This window comes from Polychytrium aggregatum (genome assembly GCF_025602895.1).
Source record: "Polychytrium aggregatum strain JEL109 chromosome Unknown BJ171scaffold_40, whole genome shotgun sequence".
NCBI classification, from domain to species: Eukaryota; Fungi; Chytridiomycota; class Chytridiomycetes; order Polychytriales; genus Polychytrium; species Polychytrium aggregatum.
This window is the reverse complement of record NW_026516242.1, coordinates 241,923-260,663: the sequence shown is the minus strand read 5'-3', so window position 1 is coordinate 260,663 and position 18,741 is coordinate 241,923. Positions and strand designations below refer to the sequence as shown.

At 58.8% G+C, this 18,741-nt stretch overlaps 7 protein-coding genes across 7 annotated transcripts; 3 read left to right on the top strand and 4 right to left on the bottom strand.

Annotated features, from left to right (window-relative positions):
- Nucleotides 1-58: 58 nt before the first annotated feature.
- Nucleotides 59-1,742, top strand: BJ171DRAFT_570475 (NADP-dependent oxidoreductase domain-containing protein). Its single transcript, XM_053113639.1, has 6 exons — nucleotides 59-202; nucleotides 297-374; nucleotides 566-585; nucleotides 672-837; nucleotides 1,018-1,508; nucleotides 1,638-1,742. Exons 1-6 carry the CDS (start codon nucleotides 133-135, stop codon nucleotides 1,713-1,715), a joined length of 903 nt encoding a protein of 300 aa, XP_052963463.1. The 5' UTR covers nucleotides 59-132; the 3' UTR covers nucleotides 1,716-1,742.
- Nucleotides 1,743-3,893: 2,151 nt separating this feature from the next.
- BJ171DRAFT_518512 (uncharacterized protein) lies at nucleotides 3,894-4,275 on the top strand. The gene has a single exon (XM_053112252.1). The coding sequence runs from the start codon at nucleotides 3,965-3,967 to the stop codon at nucleotides 4,157-4,159; it is 195 nt and encodes a 64-aa protein (XP_052963462.1). The 5' UTR covers nucleotides 3,894-3,964; the 3' UTR covers nucleotides 4,160-4,275.
- Nucleotides 4,276-4,645: 370 nt separating this feature from the next.
- Nucleotides 4,646-7,563, bottom strand: BJ171DRAFT_518510 (P-loop containing nucleoside triphosphate hydrolase protein). Its single transcript, XM_053112251.1, has 7 exons — nucleotides 7,431-7,563; nucleotides 6,767-6,827; nucleotides 6,506-6,675; nucleotides 6,239-6,412; nucleotides 5,828-6,143; nucleotides 5,516-5,729; nucleotides 4,646-5,416 (listed from the first exon to the last, which is right to left on the bottom strand). Exons 1-7 carry the CDS (start codon nucleotides 7,476-7,478, stop codon nucleotides 4,771-4,773), a joined length of 1,629 nt encoding a protein of 542 aa, XP_052963461.1. The 5' UTR covers nucleotides 7,479-7,563; the 3' UTR covers nucleotides 4,646-4,770.
- Nucleotides 7,564-8,097: 534 nt separating this feature from the next.
- Nucleotides 8,098-9,221, bottom strand: BJ171DRAFT_570472 (uncharacterized protein). The gene is made up of 2 exons (XM_053113638.1): nucleotides 8,959-9,221; nucleotides 8,098-8,755 (listed from the first exon to the last, which is right to left on the bottom strand). The coding sequence occupies exons 1-2, from the start codon at nucleotides 8,999-9,001 to the stop codon at nucleotides 8,160-8,162; spliced, it is 639 nt and encodes a 212-aa protein (XP_052963460.1). The 5' UTR covers nucleotides 9,002-9,221; the 3' UTR covers nucleotides 8,098-8,159.
- A 137-nt stretch (nucleotides 9,222-9,358) lies between these two features.
- Nucleotides 9,359-11,080, top strand: BJ171DRAFT_518508 (Pre-mRNA-splicing factor Cwf15/Cwc15). Its single transcript, XM_053112250.1, has 5 exons — nucleotides 9,359-9,458; nucleotides 9,672-9,892; nucleotides 10,095-10,194; nucleotides 10,333-10,697; nucleotides 10,848-11,080. The coding sequence occupies exons 1-5, from the start codon at nucleotides 9,442-9,444 to the stop codon at nucleotides 10,856-10,858; spliced, it is 714 nt and encodes a 237-aa protein (XP_052963459.1). The 5' UTR covers nucleotides 9,359-9,441; the 3' UTR covers nucleotides 10,859-11,080.
- BJ171DRAFT_518506 (Snf7-domain-containing protein) lies at nucleotides 11,081-12,940 on the bottom strand. Its single transcript, XM_053112249.1, has 5 exons — nucleotides 12,779-12,940; nucleotides 12,194-12,434; nucleotides 11,752-11,982; nucleotides 11,430-11,470; nucleotides 11,081-11,278 (listed from the first exon to the last, which is right to left on the bottom strand). Exons 1-5 carry the CDS (start codon nucleotides 12,845-12,847, stop codon nucleotides 11,198-11,200), a joined length of 663 nt encoding a protein of 220 aa, XP_052963458.1. The 5' UTR covers nucleotides 12,848-12,940; the 3' UTR covers nucleotides 11,081-11,197.
- Nucleotides 12,941-13,099: 159 nt separating this feature from the next.
- On the bottom strand, nucleotides 13,100-18,187 carry BJ171DRAFT_570469 (male sterility protein-domain-containing protein). Its single transcript, XM_053113637.1, has 11 exons — nucleotides 17,454-18,187; nucleotides 17,287-17,346; nucleotides 17,007-17,179; nucleotides 16,882-16,894; nucleotides 16,727-16,805; nucleotides 16,472-16,621; nucleotides 16,171-16,347; nucleotides 15,773-16,101; nucleotides 14,166-15,508; nucleotides 13,813-14,005; nucleotides 13,100-13,687 (listed from the first exon to the last, which is right to left on the bottom strand). The coding sequence occupies exons 1-11, from the start codon at nucleotides 17,918-17,920 to the stop codon at nucleotides 13,342-13,344; spliced, it is 3,330 nt and encodes a 1,109-aa protein (XP_052963457.1). The 5' UTR covers nucleotides 17,921-18,187; the 3' UTR covers nucleotides 13,100-13,341.
- Between the last annotated feature and the right edge of the window lie 554 nt (nucleotides 18,188-18,741).

Here is an 18,741-nt window from a genome sequence, read left to right as displayed (position 1 = left end):
ACACGCGCCCTGGTTTACCAGCTGCTCAATCCACAACCGCCCTGGCGACAGCGTCTCATGCATCTCCGGCGCGATCGCTTGCTCGCAGCAACCACGGCGGACTCAACGCACCGACGAAGCAGCATCGTACGCATGTCTCGAGGCGCCGACTTTGTGCCGGCCGTGACGCTGGCAGACAACCGGGTCATGCCGTCTCTGGGTCGTGGGTATCTGATGCAAAGGAAACCTCACCGCGGCCGAGTTCTCACCGCCGAGTTCTCATCGCCGACCCAACTCTTGCTCTTCCCTGAAACCAGTGGGAACGTACCGACTCAAGGGCGAGCTGTGCCAAACGATCATCAAGGAGGCGATACGGGCTGGATACCGTCTCATTGGTAAGCCTGGACAACGGGCGATGCTATTTCTGATCGTCATCTGTATCGGCCGCGACAGAAGGCTAACGGCGATCCCCCACAACCGTCGCTCGAAACCGAAACCGAAATCGAAACCGAAATCGAAACCGAAATCGAAACCGAAACCGGGGCTGGAACCGGAACTGGAACGACATCCGATTCGTCTCCGACAGACACTGCGGCTGTATACAAGGTACGTAGGATTGGTTTAGCCCTCGGCCTGGATGACGGACGCCGGAAGTTTCGCACCTATGCTAATGCTGGAGGACTGGGATGCAGAACGAGGCAGAGATCGGGGCAGCCATTGCCGAGCTGATTGCCAAGAGCGAGATCAGCCGGTCCGACATCTTCATCACCAGCAAAATCGCCCCCAAGGACCAGGGATACGACAAGGCATACAAAGCCGTGAGCGATGCGCTGGTGCGATTTGGCCCGGCCATTCAATGTAGGCGGTAGCTCCGGCCGCGATGCCAGCAAGAGTGTACCGAAACTGGCCTGGAATAGCTTCAGCGAGGATGCTGCTGCTTGTCTTTGGGTCTCCACGTTAAAACTCGATCCTCTCTGTCTCGATTGCAATCATCTACACTCGTCGGCATCGCGGTCGTCCCGGGACCGTTGCTTGAAGACATCGATCTGATGCTGATCCACTGGCCAGGAACCCAGGGCCTGCATATCGAACATGCCAAGAACCCCGTCAACCGCCGAGAGACGTGGCGGGCGCTCGAGCAGCACCACCGAGAGCGGCGAATCCGATCCATCGGCGTGTCGAACTTTACCGTTGTTCACCTGCAAGACCTGCTGGCCCACGCTGCGATCCGGCCGGTCGTGAACCAATTCGAGCTGCATCCGCTGCTGTATCAACGTGGACTCGTCGACTTTTGCAGTGGCCATTCGATCCAAGTCGAGGCGTACGCCTCGCTGGGGGAAGGACGCCTCGTCAACGGCGATGTCGAAATCCTGCCCCTGAAGAGTATCTGCCAATCACACAATGTCACTCCGGCACAGGCGCTGCTTCGATGGGCGGTTCACCATGGATGGGTTGTCATCCCCAAGGCCAGCTCCACAGCCCGACTGCACGAGAACCTGGAGATCTTTCGATTCAAGCTGTCGCCCGAGGTAGGTTGGTGGTCGCAGCCGGACCGGCGCGGCGTGGGGACCAGGCCTGTTGCATTTGAACATACATCGGTGTCGATAGCGCCGCTGGGCATATCAGCTGTGGTTGACGTTGTATAACGCCACTTGCAGGAGATCAAGTCGCTTGATGATATTTCGCGACTGATCGAGCCAACGAGGTTCTGCTGGGACCCCACCTCAGTTTCGTGAACCGAAGCAGAATAGCCTGGCTTGGATAGAAGCAGAATAGCCTGGCTTGGATAGAAGCCGAATAGCCTGGTTTGGATAAAAGCAGCGAATCGTCCGCATCACAGAATAGGAGTGAAGAGTAGGACTCGCATTATGATGCCAGTTGGTCGCCGGGCAGGGTTCGCACGTCTGGTCGTCTCTTCGTCTGGATGGCCAAGAGTACTCTGTTTGTACGGGACTTGACCATCGACACACTCCTGCTGGCGGCATGTTGTGAGTACCGACTGTGATTTGAATCTTGATAATAGATGCAATGCACACCAGGCTCCAACAGGTGGCATTTGGTTGGACATAGTTTCAGTACCCCTGATGACGTCCCCGAGGGTCACATCATAAAGGCAACCGATGTTCCTTGGATAATCTGTACTGTCACCGGCAGCGGATGCAATCATCCTCCCCTCCTCCTCCTGTCACGGACCACATGCTCCGTCGAATCCGCTAGAAAAATGTCAGTGAGGGCTGAGGAGCTCAGCGATGAGCTGGCCGGTGATGATCTGTCCCACTGAGTCACTTATAAAGGCCCCTCCTGCCCGAGAGCGGATGTGCTCACCTGTTGGCACTAACGAGTGGCAGCCACCATCCGCTCGCGCTGCTCCCTCTCCTTTCGCTCACCATTTGTTCGCTCGTTGATTCTGAGCGAAACAAGACTGCATCCCAGCAGACACGATGGGCGAACCCAGCAGCAGCACCGCCGACCAGCTTCAGACCTTCCTTCGGTCATCCCCGGATGTGTATTTATCCGACGACTTTGGCCGAGTACCCTCCAACGAGAGCAGCGACTGGGCACGGACTCCAGGGTCGTCCCCAGCAGCTGTGGTGCCCCAGTGTCAATGTGAGCCGCATGTCGGGATTCTCTCAGGCAGCGTGGGCGATCCAATGCTGTTGCAGCACGACGTCGCAAGGTGAGGTTTTACATCCGACGGATTGGACGCTTCTGATGCAGCACCGCCTCCACCAACATGCTTGTGATCAGAATCGATGGCGAGGCGGGTGCTTGCACTTGATCCGTTCATGCTCACGAGCTCGTTTCTGGTTTGATTGTGCTTGGCAGGATGTACGCCGAGCTGAGCTACTGGCAGCCAGAGGCGTTCGGCTCGGCTGCCTCGCTGCCCGTAGTAAATACACTGCATGCCCATGAAGCCCCGGGCCTCTTTGACAGTCGGGAGCCTGTGATGCTTCTCGATCCGCTGGGCTCGCCTCATTCACTCAACGCACACCAGAGCATTGCCTCGGCCCTGTCGCTGATCCACGCCCAACTGCCGGATTCCCACGCGATCTTTGCCAACGAGCCGCACCCAGGGATCGAAGAGGAGATCGGGACAAGTGCCCGCCATTCTCCTTACCAAGATGACAATCCGGCCCACGATGCAAGCCCTCTGCCCGAGAGCCCTGCGGAGTCATTTGAGCAGGGGATCGCTGGCACCGCCTCGACAGACTCACTGTTTCTCTCGTCGGACTCGGGTTCACACAACGACAACGACAACGACGACAACGACGACAACGACGACAACGACGACAACGACGATCGAAGCGAGAGGGACGACGGGCCACAAGTCATCGACGCCAGTATCCATGTTACCATTGGCAATTTCAACGAAGGCAGTCCTGTTGCTGCGGAGCAACTGAAGCCAGAGGCTCCACCACCAGGCGAGCGTCGAACGGCAGTGTCACTCCGAGTCCCGAACAAGATCCGGTTGCGGCTCCCGAGTCCTGCCTCCGTCTCGACCGTCGCCGGTGGCCCTCGGTATGCACCCCGTTGCGATGAGGAATGGATGCCTGGCTACAGCGCCGTTACGAAAGTCCCTGGTGCAAGCAGTGAGGCCGAGCTCGGAGGGCCTGGCCACTCCGAGCAGGAGGAGTCCAGCGACTCGGCATCAGAGTACGAGCCCAGCGAACAGCAGCGGCCGGAGCGATCCAGGAAGACTGTTCCGGCTCACAGAACCTCGGATCGCCCTCGAAGTACACGCAAGCAGAGCAGGCGGAACGAATATAGCAACCCTGTCGACGGATGGGCATTGACAAGCCCGCCTCCCGGTCAGTCAGCAGCAACAGAGAAGGTACGATCGACAAAGCGCAAACGATCCATGGATGGAACCCCTTCCTCAAGCGGAGGCAGCAGCAGTAGCAGCAGCAGCAGCGCAAGCAGCAACGCCACTGGCTCCGGTTGTCGAGGTCAACCACAATCACCTTCGTCGGTGGATGCGGCTCTGATGGATAAACGCATTCGCAATCGTCTTGCGGCTCGCCGGTCGAGACAACGCCGGCTGGACCACATTGCCGAGCTCGAGCAGGCCAACCAGACGCTCACGAACGAAAACGATGCGCTGCGCAACAAGATCGTGCAGTTGAAGGACCGAGTACGTGCTCTGGACAGAGCAAGAGCGCCGCTGTCAAACGTCAACTGACGGAGCAGGGTGGACGACGTGCTGACCAAAGGTGTGGGATCCAGTGCTGTTGGTGGTGGTGGAGTGAGCGGACCGAGACGTTCATGATCGCTGCCATTCCAGGGCCCAATGAGCAGATCGACAATACAACCAAGCGCGTGGATGATTCATGGTTATGATTGAGATCACACTGCTGGAAACAGTGTCGGTGTCAGATCGCGACTGGAACAGGGGCTGCTGTGCACGAGAGATAAGGAAGGACGCTCGCCCACAGAGCAAATACGAAGCGATCGGGTTCGGGCGACTGTCTCCTTATGCGCAACACCGCACACCGCACACCGCACACCGCACACCGCACACCGCACACCGCACACCGCACACCGCACACCGCACACCGCACACCGCACACCGCACACCGCACACCGCACACCGCACACCGCACACCGCACACCGCACACCGCACACCGCACACCGCACACCGCACACCGCACCGTCAGGCGAGGGAACTTTTTTTTTCAGTGAATTATGTATTAAGCAGGCAGCTCAGTCAAAAACTCGACCAGTTGTATATATCTTCTGAGAAACATCCCAGCTCCTTCCAGCATGAAGTGTATGTCACATGAAGCTATAATTTATTGGAAGGTCTTGAGGAAGTCACCGAGGACGGTGCGGATCTTGGCATCCAGAGCGGGGCTGATCTGGGATTCCTTCTTGATGGTCTCGAAGATCTCGGGGGCGTTGGCCTGGACGTAGGGGACGAGGGCGGCCTCGAAGGCGGTGACGCGGTTGACGGGGAGCTTGTCAAGGAAGCCGTTGACACCAGAGTAGATGATGATGACCATGTGCTCGAGGGAAAGAGGCTTGTACTGGTTCTGCTTGAGCAGCTCAGTAAGACGGGCACCACGGTTGAGGGTGAACTGGGTGGAGGCATCGAGATCGGAGCCGAACTGGGCAAAGGCAGCGACTTCACGGTACTGGGCAAGGAAGAGCTTGAGGGAGCCGGCAACCTGCTTCATGGCCTTGACCTGGGCAGCGGAACCGACACGGGAGACGGAGAGACCGACGTTGATGGCGGGGCGGACACCCTTGAAGAAGAGTTCGGCCTCGAGGAAGATCTGGCCGTCAGTGATGGAAATGACGTTGGTGGGGATGTAGGCAGAGACATCACCACCCTGGGTCTCGATGACGGGGAGAGCAGTGAGGGAGCCACCGCCGAGGGACTTGTTCATCTTGGCGGAACGCTCGAGGAGACGAGAGTGGAGGTAGAAGACATCACCGCTGTGGGTGGGCCAACCGCGAGTTAGTATCGCCGGCGCGAGAGATTGGGGGGGGGTCGCCAGTCCAGACCGAGAGATGCAATTGGAAACAGATGCTTACGGGTAAGCCTCACGACCGGGGGGACGACGAAGCAGAAGGGACATCTGACGGTAGGCGACGGCCTGCTTGGACAAGTCATCGTAGATGATGAGAGCGTGCTTGCCGTTGTCACGGAAGTGTTCACCCATGGCGGCACCGGAGTAGGGGGCCAGGAACTGCAGGGGGGCAGAGTCAGAGGCAGTGGCGGCGACGACGATGGAGTACTTGAGGGCATCTGGGGAAGCATGAGCAAGACAGTGTCAGCACGAGCAGTGGTTGGGCCGGGGTCTGTGTTGGCTGGTGGCGTCGTGAAAGCCGGCTTGCAGCACTCACCGTTCTCCTCAAGGGTCTGGACGAACTGAGCGACGGTGGAGCGCTTCTGGCCGACGGCGACGTAGACACAGTAGAGCTTCTTGGACTCCTCAGTGCCGTTGTTCCACTTCTTCTGGTTGAGGATGGTGTCGAGGGCGACGGCGGTCTTGCCGGTCTGACGATCACCGATGATCAGCTCACGCTGGCCACGGCCGATGGGGACCATCGAGTCGATACACTTGATACCGGTCTGCATGGGCTCCTTGACGGACTCACGGGGAATGATACCGGGAGCCTTGACCTGGACACGCTGGCGGGTGACGTCGGCGATGGGGCCCTGAAGTCGCAGACACGAGAGCGAGTCAACTACGTGTTCGTACTGCGGGCCACAGGCCGAGAGCGAGAGCGAGACTGCTGCGTATCGATGGTTACCTTGCCATCAATGGGGTTGCCGAGGGCATCGACGACACGGCCGAGGAGACCGAGACCGACGGGGACGTCGACGATAGCGCCGGTACGCTTGACAATGTCACCCTCCTTGATGAGACGATCGTTACCGAAAACGACGATACCGACGTTGTCGGGCTCCAAGTTCAGGGCTTGACCCTATCAGATACAAATGTCCGGCACGGTCAGTGTGGCTGCGGCGACGAGCGCGTGCTGAAAAAGGCCGTGCTGGTGGATGGAGCCAGGCCATACCTTGACACCAGAGGAGAACTCAACCATCTCCTCGGCCTTGACGTTCTTCAGACCATAGACACGGGCAATACCGTCACCGATGGAGAGGACACGGCCAGTCTCCTGGATATCGATGGAGGCGCTGGAGCCGAGGATGCGGTCCTCGAGGATCGAGGAAACCTCAGCGGTTCCTAAAGACAGAGCGACAGAGGTCAGCGGAGCTGATGCGACCACGGCAGGACACAGCAACTGTGCGCGACACAGCTCGAGATGGATGCATACCGGGCTTGGCGGCAGCAGCAAAGACAGTGGTGTTGGCGAAACCACGGGCAATGCTGACGGGCTTGAGGAAGGAGAGGCAAAGGTCGGATTAGAGGACGATCGCAGATCTTTGGAAAGAAATCGAATAGAGCGAAGCAGAGTGCCGATTGGCGAGAAGGAGTGGCAGGATGGGCTTGGTGTGCCGAATCAGGGAGCAGAGAGAGACATCAAAAGCCCTGGCCGTCCCGAGCAGTGGATGCGCAACCGGGATCTCGAGGTCGATCTGCTCCGATTCCGCCTGTCGAGGACGCCCGCTGTAGCTGCACGAGGACAGATGCTACGGAGCGACGGGGTCTTGCTTCGTTCTGGTCGCCCTCCATCGACGCCCATCCCGCAGTCCCAAGGGGACAGATGAAAACGCAAAAAACACAGGGAGAGAAAACGGCAAAAAGGACGACCACCATGCGACTGGCCAAGCGCTCCCGCAGGCTGTGCGGCTGCCGAGAGCAGACTCCTCTGCGCGTGGAAGGCAGGGACTAGCTGCCAAGCAGTGGCCTCGATGTCGGGAATCGAGCGCGGACGGGTGCGGATCTGCATAGCCAGCGCCGACATCGATCCTGGAGGCGGCAGCAACAGCAGCAGCAGCGGCAACGGGCAGCATATCTGCGACAGAGCCAATGCCTACCTGAGCGCGCGCAAGGGGGAAAGCCAGGCGAGAGATGTTTCTAAGCATCTTTGGTAGGTCCTTTCTGGTGCGGTATGGGAGAAGGAGCTGGCGAGGGCAAAGACAGAGAGAAAAAGAAAAAGCCTGGGCGATGCGTGACCTGTTTTTCGCTTTTTTGCCCGAGCCGGCGGGCGCTCGCGAAATCTTTTTTTCAGCCGGATGCAGCCAACGGCGCCGGCTCGATCCGGATTGCCGCCGCGTGGCGTGGCTGGCGGCCGTGCTGTTGCTGCGGGCGCGCCGCCGATCGGCCCATATGGATTTCATTCCGGGGGACAATGAACCGCGAATCGATTTAATTCATATGCAGCGCCTGCGCGTGCCCGTCTGCGCGCGCTGTGGTTGGCTGCCGGGCCGGCGCGTCGCGGTTGGCTGCGAGTGGCTGCGAGTGGCCAAGCCACACACACGTGGGCACGAGTGTGTGTGTGTGTGGCGTGTGTGTGTGGCGCTGGATCCAACCATCCCGAGCCTGGTTTGCTGGCTCCATTTGCGGATCATGCAACAGCGAATGGCAGTCTCATCCGATATCAGTCCAGCGACCCCCAGTCTGAGCAGCATGGCATGGTCCTCGAGCTCTGCCAACCGACAGCCAGCCAGCCAGAAAAACAGACAAACAGACAGACACGCTGGGTTCGGATGCGGCCATGCAGGGTTTATTGTCTCGCTGTCGCTCTGCCAGCACGGCGTCGTCCGTCAGTTGATCTTGAGCTGGGCGACTCGCAGCGAGGTGTGGTGGTTGACGTTGCGGACAGTCTTGTTGAATCCACGCTTGAGGAAGTGGGTTTCTACCGACTCCTTGCTGATCGAATGCTCGGTCACCACCGCCGTCAGTGTGAAATACGACGGATCGATGTATGGGCTGCCCTTGAGCACATAGTTGGCGCCCCCGATCTCCCGGACGCGATCCAGCGAAATGACGTCGCCGGGCTTCAGATCCTTCATCTTCATCGTGACCACAATATCGTTGAATGTGACGTGGTAGGGTCTGCCCTTGATCTCCATGATCGCATAGAGCCGTCCGTCATTCCGCAACAGATCCAGGCTCTCCCGTGTCGATTTGCTCATTTGGCGCGGTGCTCGTTCTCCCGATTCCGTGGCCAGACCGGCGGAGGCCGAGACTGCCGCCGACACCCGACGTGGTTCGATGGGCTCCTGTGTGTACTTTTGGATGACTTGATTCAGTGTGCTCTCCGAGTAGAGTCTGGACTGCATCGCAGTCGAGATTTGCTTCATTCCGGCATCTTTGATCGCGATTCCACTTCGGAAGGCTGTCTGGGCCCTCAGGCAACCTGCGAAGCGGCCACAGCGAAGGCGGGGGCGGGGAGGGTTAGGCTTCGGGAATCAACACCGAGCAATGCGAAATGCCTGGCGGGATTGGTAACGCTCGACGAGCCGTTTATCTGGCTTGGGGGCCACGGGCCCGTCACACCGTACACGTCCCGACCCGCATCCATATGCAGAGCATCCAGAAGCAAAGGTCAGAGTCCATTACCATGCGCCAGAGATAGCGAGTTCTTGAGGAGCGGGCTGGCCATTGTGAGCTGTGTTGGTGGGAGATTTGCTGATCGGCTGTGGACTTGGGATCCAGATCGTGGGTACGGCTGCTCGATAACGTGCGCTGTCGTCGCGGCGATGGGTGTCCTCGCTGCGATCGTCCTCGTGCTCGTGGTGGCGGCCGGCTCTTGGCTGTTGTCCGCTGTCGATCGATTGATCGTCGATCGGTCCTGTCGGAATGGCTTCGTGAGCCCGTGTCGCAGACGAAAGCGAAGAAAAATTTGGTGTGCCAGAACAGGCATGCTGACATAAGCACGCCGGCTGGAGTGCGGCTCGAGCCGGCCGCCGCCGCAGACCGATCAGGCCCGGTTTTGAGGCTGTCGGTGGTTCGGCCTGCATCTCCCGCCCAGCACCACCACCACCAGACCGAAACGAAACGAAACGCTGCTGCCTGCTGCCGCCGTGATATACCTGAGACACCATGACGACCGCTGCACGGTATGGCGCCCAATGCTTGGCTGTTGTGGTTGCTCTACTCGATATACCCGATGACTGGCTTGCCGGTGCTCGACTGCAGCGCCGAATGCAAATCCATCGCAGTGCCTGGCTGGAGATCTCCTCCATTCCCACCAAAGCAACGGCATTTGCTCGTGCATCCATATTCTGACCTACTGCTTCTGCAAATTGCGCCTCGACTGACGTCGCTTTCAGACCCACATGGCTCCCTGCCGTCGGTGGAAACACCCTCCGAGACACTGGCAAAGCCCCGCTGCGCCAAGTGAGCTCCCGAGACCTCGCTGCCCACACCAAGATGAAGCTTCGACAGCCTGGACAGAACGCCCCCGAGGATCTGGATCGAGATGAGATGCGATCGAGGCTGCTGGATGCCGAGGGCAAGCACTTCCAAAAGACCAAGAAGAAGCACAGCCAGGGTGAGTCGGGGTGATGGATCGGACAGGTCGCTGGACACCCACTTCTTCATCTCCATCGCTGAGAGATGCTCCGTCAAACACACTGGCCTTGACTTTGTCACTGCGCACTGGCTCTCTGCTCCTCCATATTGACCGGTGATGCTGTGTGCCGCCCGCATTTGCACAACCTTCCTCCCTCCGACAACCGCCCACCCAAAACCAGATGAAGACGACGGGCTCGGCGAAACGTCAAAGCGACAGCGCATCGAGGAGGCCAATATCGATGCCGACGATACAGACGACGACTTTGGAGAGTCGGCCGAGTAAGTTCTGCTGACCCATGCTCATCACTCGCGGGAACGTGCCGCCCAAACATCCCGCCCGTTGCACTCAAAGCCAAAGCGAAAGCGACAATGTTGAGCAGAATGGCGGCTTACCATATGCATTGATCCCGTGCCCAGCGAGCGTAGCAATGACGATGATGACGATGATGATGATAATGACGACGACGACGATGACGATGACGATACTGCAGAGCTCATGAGAGAACTGGAAAAGATCAAGAAAGAGCGACAGGAAGAGAAGGAGCGACAGGAGCGCGAAGAGCGCGAGGTAGAGCAGCGCAAGCGGGAGGAGGAGGCCCTGACCGGAAACCCTCTGCTGGCGTCAAGCTCTTCGTCGCTGTCGCGATCCGATTTCAGTGTCAAGAAGCGCTGGGACGACGACGTCATCTTCAAGAACCAGGCACGCAGCTCAGAGGGCGCGCCAAAGCGCTTCATCAACGACATGCTGCGAAGCGACTTTCACAAAAAGTTCATGAACAAATGTGAGTGTTGGTTCACTCGACGCTGTCCGTCAATGCTGGGTGCTTAAGGGGTGCCCACTTGTTGGCGGTGCGGCCATCTCAAGGCATGCGGCGCCCGTGCCATTGTGCCTACTCATCCACTGACTGTTTCTCATTGCGATACCCCCACAGATGTCAAGTAACCGCCCGCTGTGCTTGGTGTGTTCTGGATTGCTTGCCCATCCCCAGGATCGCATACGCCTCCGCGGGACACTCTCAGTCGTGGATTGTTTGTTTCAACCTCCCGAGTCCTCGAACAGCTCCAGACGCCGCATGGCTGTCCACTTGGGACTCACTTTTGGATCACGCAAAACTGAATGTATTCACTGGATAAATGACGAATGGACGCACCATCGCACGCCATAGCATCACTGTTCGTCGGCCTGATTCTGAGCAGAGAGCAGCTTGTTCGGGTGACAGACCAGGGTTGATTTCCGGTGGCGCCGCCCCACCAACGCAGTGCCGCAGGGGATGGATTTCGATCAAACTGCTCTCAGGGCTTGCAGGCGAGCAGCCATACTCTCGGCTTCGTCGGTTTCCTCGACAGCGGCGGGTTCTTCGGCCTTGATGAAGCCATCGCAATGTCGCCATAAGCAACCAGCATGAAATCGATTCAGCATCAGCCCCCAGTTTGGTATCTCTTATCTGATCGGAGCTGTGCCGCTGCGACGATGGGAGGTGCTCCCGTTCTCGCGATCGGGCTTTGCTACTCACCGCCAATTCGGCTCCAACCGCTCCGGCTTCTCCCAGGCGACCTGTTCCGATGGCGGCGCAAGGGTGCCATGAAACAGCCACGAGCCCGAGGCAAATCGCCCGAACGATAATGCGGGCGGTTGGGATTACACATTGGCATCCGAGAAGGGAGGAGTGTGGTGAGATAGAGGCGGGAAGGACATCGTCTGGCTGGCTGGCGATCAAGATGACCGCAGAACCAGCTATATCGACCCAAAACATCCACAGTTCTCATCGAGCAGGGGGCGCTCAGATGTCTGTTACCAAAGCACCGATCCCTGAGCACATGAATGATGCCACTCACCGTCCGTCAGTTCAAAGAGGACCTTGTTGACCTCCTCCTCGGCCTCATCTTCGATCTCTTCCTCGTCCATCTCCAGTGTATCGTCCAGCATCTCCTCAATGACTCCGGCCTTTGTCATCTCCATCTGCAGCTGCTGCATATCTTTTGAGAGCTCGGGGAGCTTGATCAGTCGGTTCATCAGCTTCATGACTTCGGTCGACTTTTGCAGACTTCCAGCCAGCCGCACAGCAGCTTTGATGGAGGCGGTTCGTGTTCAGTCGATTCAGTGTGGAGGAGTCGCGGAAAAAAGGAGAGAGCGATACCAGGTGTGCAGAGAGCGGCTCGGTCAGTCTTGGGGCGCTGGTTATTGATAGAGTGGATTATCCGCCTCCGAGACCGTCAAGCGACAGAGCGAGGGTCGTCGCAAAGCGCATCCCACCAAGGGCCGTTGCGACACACATACCCAGCTGCTGCTGCAGTTGCATGACCATCGAGTTGAGCTGGGCCTTGCTGGTGTGCAGCCGGTCCTTGGCCTTCCGCGAACGGACGATTTCCTTGGCGAGAAGCTTGCAGCTTGCGCGGTCGTTGCGCTTGGCGGCATCCTTGATGGACCGCTTGACCTTGACTTCCTGGGCCTCGATATTGCGGATCTGCTTGTCCAGCTCGCGCTCTTGTCCTCGGATCGATTGTCTCCATCGCTTGACCTGCGTGGGGGGGGGAGTTCGTGTTGTCGGAGGGCCCAGACCGGTCGATGGTGCGTATTTCGCAGAGTGGAGGCAAGGAGAGAAGGGAAGTCGAGCGAGGAAAGCAAGGAGCTCATTGGTGTCGTGCGTTTGGGCATCGGCGGTGTATGTTCGGCCATATTCGTTTGGGTATCGGCTGTGCACTCTCCAGCTCAAATAATGGCTATCAACAAAAAAAAACATGCCCCCGCCGACACGACTTCCGTGCCCGCAACAACCGGCCATGGCACACATCCGGCTCGACGCAACGGCCGATCTGGCTGGTTGCGATGGGCTCGTCGTCGCCCACCAACAGATGCCCCCACCTGTTCTTCAGGGGTGACTCGCTTGAGACCCAAATACTCGGCGACGTTGGTCAATGTGCTCGATGACATGGCGTTGCGGATGCGTGCGGGTGCAGTTGATGAAGGGAATGCTCTCTGATGCGGTGGGTGTTGCGGTGTTGGGAAGTGTGGGCGATGGGCAGGAGCCGGCCTGAGTCTTCCACCCTGGACCTGAGGCAGCCGGTCATGTGGACGGACCATGCGACAACGGCGTGACGCGGGATGCGCAGCGCACTCGTATCACAGCCGCGAGAACCAGCGATCGCCTCTGGATGATGATGATGCGATCAGGAGCGAAGCGCATGCATTGGACCCTCTGTTTGGCCATGACGGACGACGAGCGGGTGTCTGTATTCAAGACCAGAAATAAAACGACAGTCCTGGCCCAGAGCAGGATGCCCCGTTCCAAGAAGGGCCAGCTGTAATCAAGGCGTCCCGTATAGTTTCGCAGACGCTGCATTGGTGCAGATGAAAGTAAAAAAAAAAAAGACAAAGCTATTGAGGAAAGCTCGCTGGTAGAATGGGGGACGTTTGTCGGCGCTGCATCAGTGGCGACCGGTCCGGCTGACGATGGAGACCCGTGGGAACTGTTCCTCGGGCAGACGAGGGGAGCTGGGGATCTCCGGGAGGTACCCGGCTTGACAGAGGTACTGCAGGCAGTTTGCGACTTGGCTCGCAGCCGGGAGACCCGGTGCAGGGTAGATGGAGCGGGTGTTGGCGTTGTCCATGCGGAAGGACATGCTCATCACCATATGCATCAACGGGAACAGGGCGTTCTGATGCTGTGAATGCGACTCGACCAAGGCGGCTCGGAACTGATCACGCGTTTCGAACTTGGTATCCCAGCCCATGCCCTTGACAGCTTCAAAGATCTCTCTCTCGCTGATGGCACTGTTTGCGGCGATTCAGTGGGTCAGCGGTGAGATACGAGCGTTGTAAGACGAATGAGAAGCTGGCGCCGAGGTACTGGAGGGCGGAGCTATGGCATTACTGGATTAGCAGCAAGCGCCACTCACCTGTTTTCGGGATGGCTGATGTGGAACACAAACTTGGACAGGGCAGTTTCAGAGGCAGCAATCTCTGTGATCACCTTGGCGACATGGTCGACGGGGTCCATGCTGGTCGTCACCGTGCTCACATGGCACGGTGCGATGCCGAGTTGGATGCATCCCTTGACGTATCGCCAGATGTAGTCGTCCGAGTTGCAGACTGGCGACGGCAAGTGAGAGCCGTTGTCAGGCGATGAGCAGCGATTCGTGAGTGGGGCGAGTAAGCGTCCAGCACATCACCATACCACCACACCACCACATCGCCACCACCACACCACCACATCACCACATCACCACACCACCACATCACCACGACTCACCTCCATATCGGCTATCACCCGCGATCACAGCCGGCCGGATGATGGTGGCTGGCACACCTCGCGATCGCGCCTTGTTGACCAGCTGCTCAGAGACCCACTTGGTCTGTCCGTAGCCGCCAGAGATATCCCAGGCCGAGTAGAGGGTCTCCTCCAGTGGTGCCGCAGACCCCTTGGTCTTTGGGACAGTCCCGACAGATGAGATGTAGTGGAGCGGCTTGAGGTGGTGTGCAGTGGCAAGGCGCAGTGCGGTGGCCGTGCCAAGGACATTTGGACCCTTGAGTGCGTGGTAGTCTTGGAGCCAGTGGACCTCGGCGCCGTTGTGGACGATAACGTCGACGGACTGGCCGAGGGCATCCCAGACAGCCTCAGAGAGACCCCACTTGTCGTGCGACAGGTCGCCCGGCAGGGCCTCAACGCGACCCCAGATGTCGTATTTGGGGGCGGTAGAGTCGCGCGAGTCCACAACAATGGTCGCGGCGGTGGTCTTGAGTCGCTCCTTCGCTGCGTGCTTGTCTTTGGCTCGGACCAAGCAGACGATCTTGGCCTCGGGGAAACGGGCAGCCAGCTCAAAGAGCAAAAATATGCCCAGGAACCCTGTGGCGCCCGTGAGCAGGATCGTCTTGGGGGCCTCGGGAAAGACAAAGGCGGGGAGTCCTTCGGCCGTCACGGTCGCATCGTCGTGCTTGGCGGCCTCCTGGGCCAGATCGACGGTGGGTGGCTGGAAGGGCCTGCCGTCGCCAAGGTCGACGATGATGCTGGCAATGTTCTTGGCAGTCATGCCATGGGACAACAAAATCAGTGGCGAGATCTCGACATCAAACTCTTCCTTGATGGCGAGGGTAAGTCGGCCGACACTCAGCGAGTCGAAGCCGACACCGGCGATGTAGTAGTCGCGTCCGTCGAGGACCTCAATGTCCAGGAGCTGGCTTCCAATGCGGGAGACCTTGAGGGCCGCCTTGGACAAGGGCGTGTCGTCGACGACGAGGGCCGGGTAGGCCATGGCAAGCTCGTGGTGGTCAGCATTCTCAGCGATGCGCTTGAGCTTCTTGGTATCGCGCTTGCCAGAGTCGTTGAAGGGCATGGCCAGCAGCTCCAGGCAGTTGTGAATCGGCACCCTGGAAATGTTCTGGAGAGTAAAGATGGTCTCGGCGGCGTCAAGGATCTGGCGGGATGTGAGCGCGACAGGATAGTCCTTCTTCAAGACATAGAGCAGGACAATCTTTTGATCCGAAGTTTGGACAAAGGCGCAGTCCGAGACCATCTGGGAGATGCTGGTGGAGAGCAGCGTCTCGAGGACATGAAGATCGATGTACACGCCGTTGATTTTGATCTTTTGGCCGTATCTGCATTTGAATCACCACGGCGACAGCGGCAGGTGTTGAGCGGAAGCAGCGGTGGTGAGGGACGATGATACAGGTAGAGGGCCCGATCAGCTACAGTACGTCAAGAAGAGTCAAGCAGCGACTGTAGCCGCAAGGCCCGTCTGGCGCGGGCGATACCGTCGATTGAAGCACGGCAGCCACTCGCATGAATGCAGGCGCTTTCATCGCCCACCAAGCAAGCGTCTCATCGACCATCCGGCTCACCCAAGCGTCTGTGCCTCTCACCTGCCAAAGATCACAATCTCACGCTCGCTAACAAGCTCCACTTCGTCCATGGTGCAGACACGCGGCGAGCCATCCTCCAGGAAGCCAAAGGCAGCAAGCTTCTCGTTCGGGTTGGAGTTTGCAAAGTTGGGGTGGCTTCGGATCGGATGGTCGGGACTGACGGCATAGACCAAGATGCCATTTCTGGTCTTGGTTGTGTCGACAGTGTCGCCGTTCTCATCAAAGAGCAGACACCGGACGCCAGGATTTGAGATGGTATAAACGAGTCGCTCGGGGATAGGGTCCTTGGGCCGGATGATACTGAAGCCAAACGCCTGGATGAGCACCGCCTGGATGAAGGTCGAAGCGGGTTAGATGCCGAGGCGTGCATTCCTGGAGCCATGTCGTGGGATACATACCTCGCTGGAGCCATAGCTGCACTGCATTGTTGCGTTGGGGCAAAAGTTTCGAGCCTGCTGGATGAGATGTATGGAAACCAACTCGGCGCCGGGCGACACTCTCTTGACGCCGGGCCATTGGGTGTTGCGGTTCTTGGCGAGAGCCAACTTGAACACCAGGTTGATGAGGGACGGAGTCTGTGGATTGACGTAGCATCATAAAGTGAAACACAGAGCCGGCATGAGAAAGCATTCGTTGCGAAGATGCTGATATGGAGTTCAAATTGTGCCGGAGCGTTGCAGGGTTGGATGTTGGACTCACTCCTCTCAAAATATCCATGCCCTCGTCCAGGAGGCGAATGATATTTTGCGCCTTGTCGACATGATTGTTGGTGGGCTTGGGGAACCAGATGGACGCCTTGGCTTGGAGCGTGCCAAGCATGAGCAGCATCGAGGCTGAAAACGACGGCGCCTGTACCATCGAGAACGGAGACGCTCTGTCAGAGATGGTCGGGAGCCTTTCCAAACGGATCCGGAGTGTGGCTGAGACAGGAACAAGTTTGGTTGGTTGACTTACAAGGAAGAAGCCGATGCGACCGTAGGTGATGCACAGGTTGCGTCGAAGCGGAGCGCCGGACTTGTGGGCACCAAGATACCTGCGATTAGGGAGCCAGGGTCAGTAGCCGGCATGGACGGGATCGAGGCAACACCGGGGCGGTATGGGATACTCACGTCTTGGGAACACCTGTGAGCAGTGGATAGAGTCCAGGCAAGTCAGCTCGCGCTGGAATATGCAGGGTTTATGGGGAAATCGCACAGATACATCCGATGCCGATCCGGTACATCGGGAAGCTCACCTGTCGTTCCAGAGGTGCTCATGTAGAAGATTTGCTCGCTCAGGGGCGCACACACCTCGAGCGATGCCTCGGGAATGTCCTTGACCGGAGGGAACAGACTGGCATCGACTTGCTCGACGCCCTGGATGCGTCCCGGATGCGTGAACCGGAACAAAATATACCGAATGCCGAGTCTATGGAGGAGGTTGCGCGTCCAGCAAAGCCAGCGTCAGAGCGATGCGGAGAGGGGCGTGGAGCGATTGAACCGACGCGAGCCCAAGGCCGGGCGGCCAGACCATACCTCTTTGAAATCTCATTGCGAACCGAAGCGGACCAGTTGAGGGCAAAGTTGATAACTTTCCTGGAGGCCAGGGATGTGTGAGTATGGGTGTGCGATGGCGGGAATGTCTGCAACGGGGGATGTGCCACAATTGGGTGCGGGACGGGGCAGCCCCGTTTGGTACGCACTTGCCAAGGATCCAGGCGGCGAACGAATAGAGCACCCAGTGCGCCTCGGGCTCGCAGTAGATGGCAACAACGCTGTGGCCCTCGTCGTCCCAGCCAGGGAGCGTCTTGAGCCCCTGGGCGATGGAGTAGGCTCGCTCCCAGAGCCGGAGATAGCTGTATCGCTCGATTGTGTCGTTCTCGCTCGTGAATATGGCGAGGGCCGAGGGCTCCTGCCGGACCATCTTGATAAGGGCCTCGATCGGGTGCATCCAAGCGTCGAAGGGATCCATGGGCGGAACAGGACGGGGCTCGGACTGGACCGGCTCCGAAACCTCGGCTGCAGCGGTCGGGGCAGATTCCTGGGCATGGTCGGGGCCGCTCGGCAGGGCGGATTCGGCGGCGTGCTGGGCGGATTTCACGATGCCTCTGTCGTGGGGAGGAGTGTCGTCCTGGTCTGCAAAGCAGCACAGGAGCTCCTTGAAGACCATCCTGGCAGCGTCGAAGGGGCGTCTGCGGGGCAAGGCTGTTGGGGCGTTGCTGGAAGCCAGGACGGGCAGATGGAGGGGGGAGGCAAAGACGGGCTGCCGGCGGATTCCGGGCCAGGGGAAGTCTCGGCGGCCTTTGCTTTTGGGGGAGGGGAGGGAAGGCTTCTGGCCAGCCGGCCTTGCGTGCTGGGCGTTCCACCCGACTCTGTGCCACAGCGCAGTGCCGCCCGTGGTGGCTTCTGGCGGTGCACGCACATGCAGGCATGAATAGAAACAAGCACCTCTGCGCAAATGGTCCGAGGAACGTTATTGATTGTCGTCGATCGCCGCGGATTGCCTGCGCGTTGGCTCTGCTGATTTCGCGTGCCATGATACCACACCATGCAATTCTATATCACACCATGCCATGCTATATCGCATCACAGCACACCACATCATGCCATGCTATATCGCACCACAACACACCACACCACCACACTGCACCATAACACCACACTGCACCACAACACAACCCCCACAACGGCCCCACGGCCCGCTCTGTCTTTTCTTCGCTTCCATCCAGCCCCTTGCCTGGCTCGTCGTTCCTTGTCCTTGCTGGCGCATCTGTGGTGTGCCTCCGGTGTCGCACTCGCGCAACGCGCACCCTGGCTAACCAATCCGCGTGCGTGATGCTGTCACACACGCGCCCTTGGTGGGCACGCTGCGACGCGTCGCATCCCTGCCGGGACGGATCTGGGCTGTCAGAATTGACATGGGCGTCCTTACATGTGATTGCCTGTCTAGACACCAACCGCACTCCTGTGGTTGGTGTCGTCGTCCTGCTC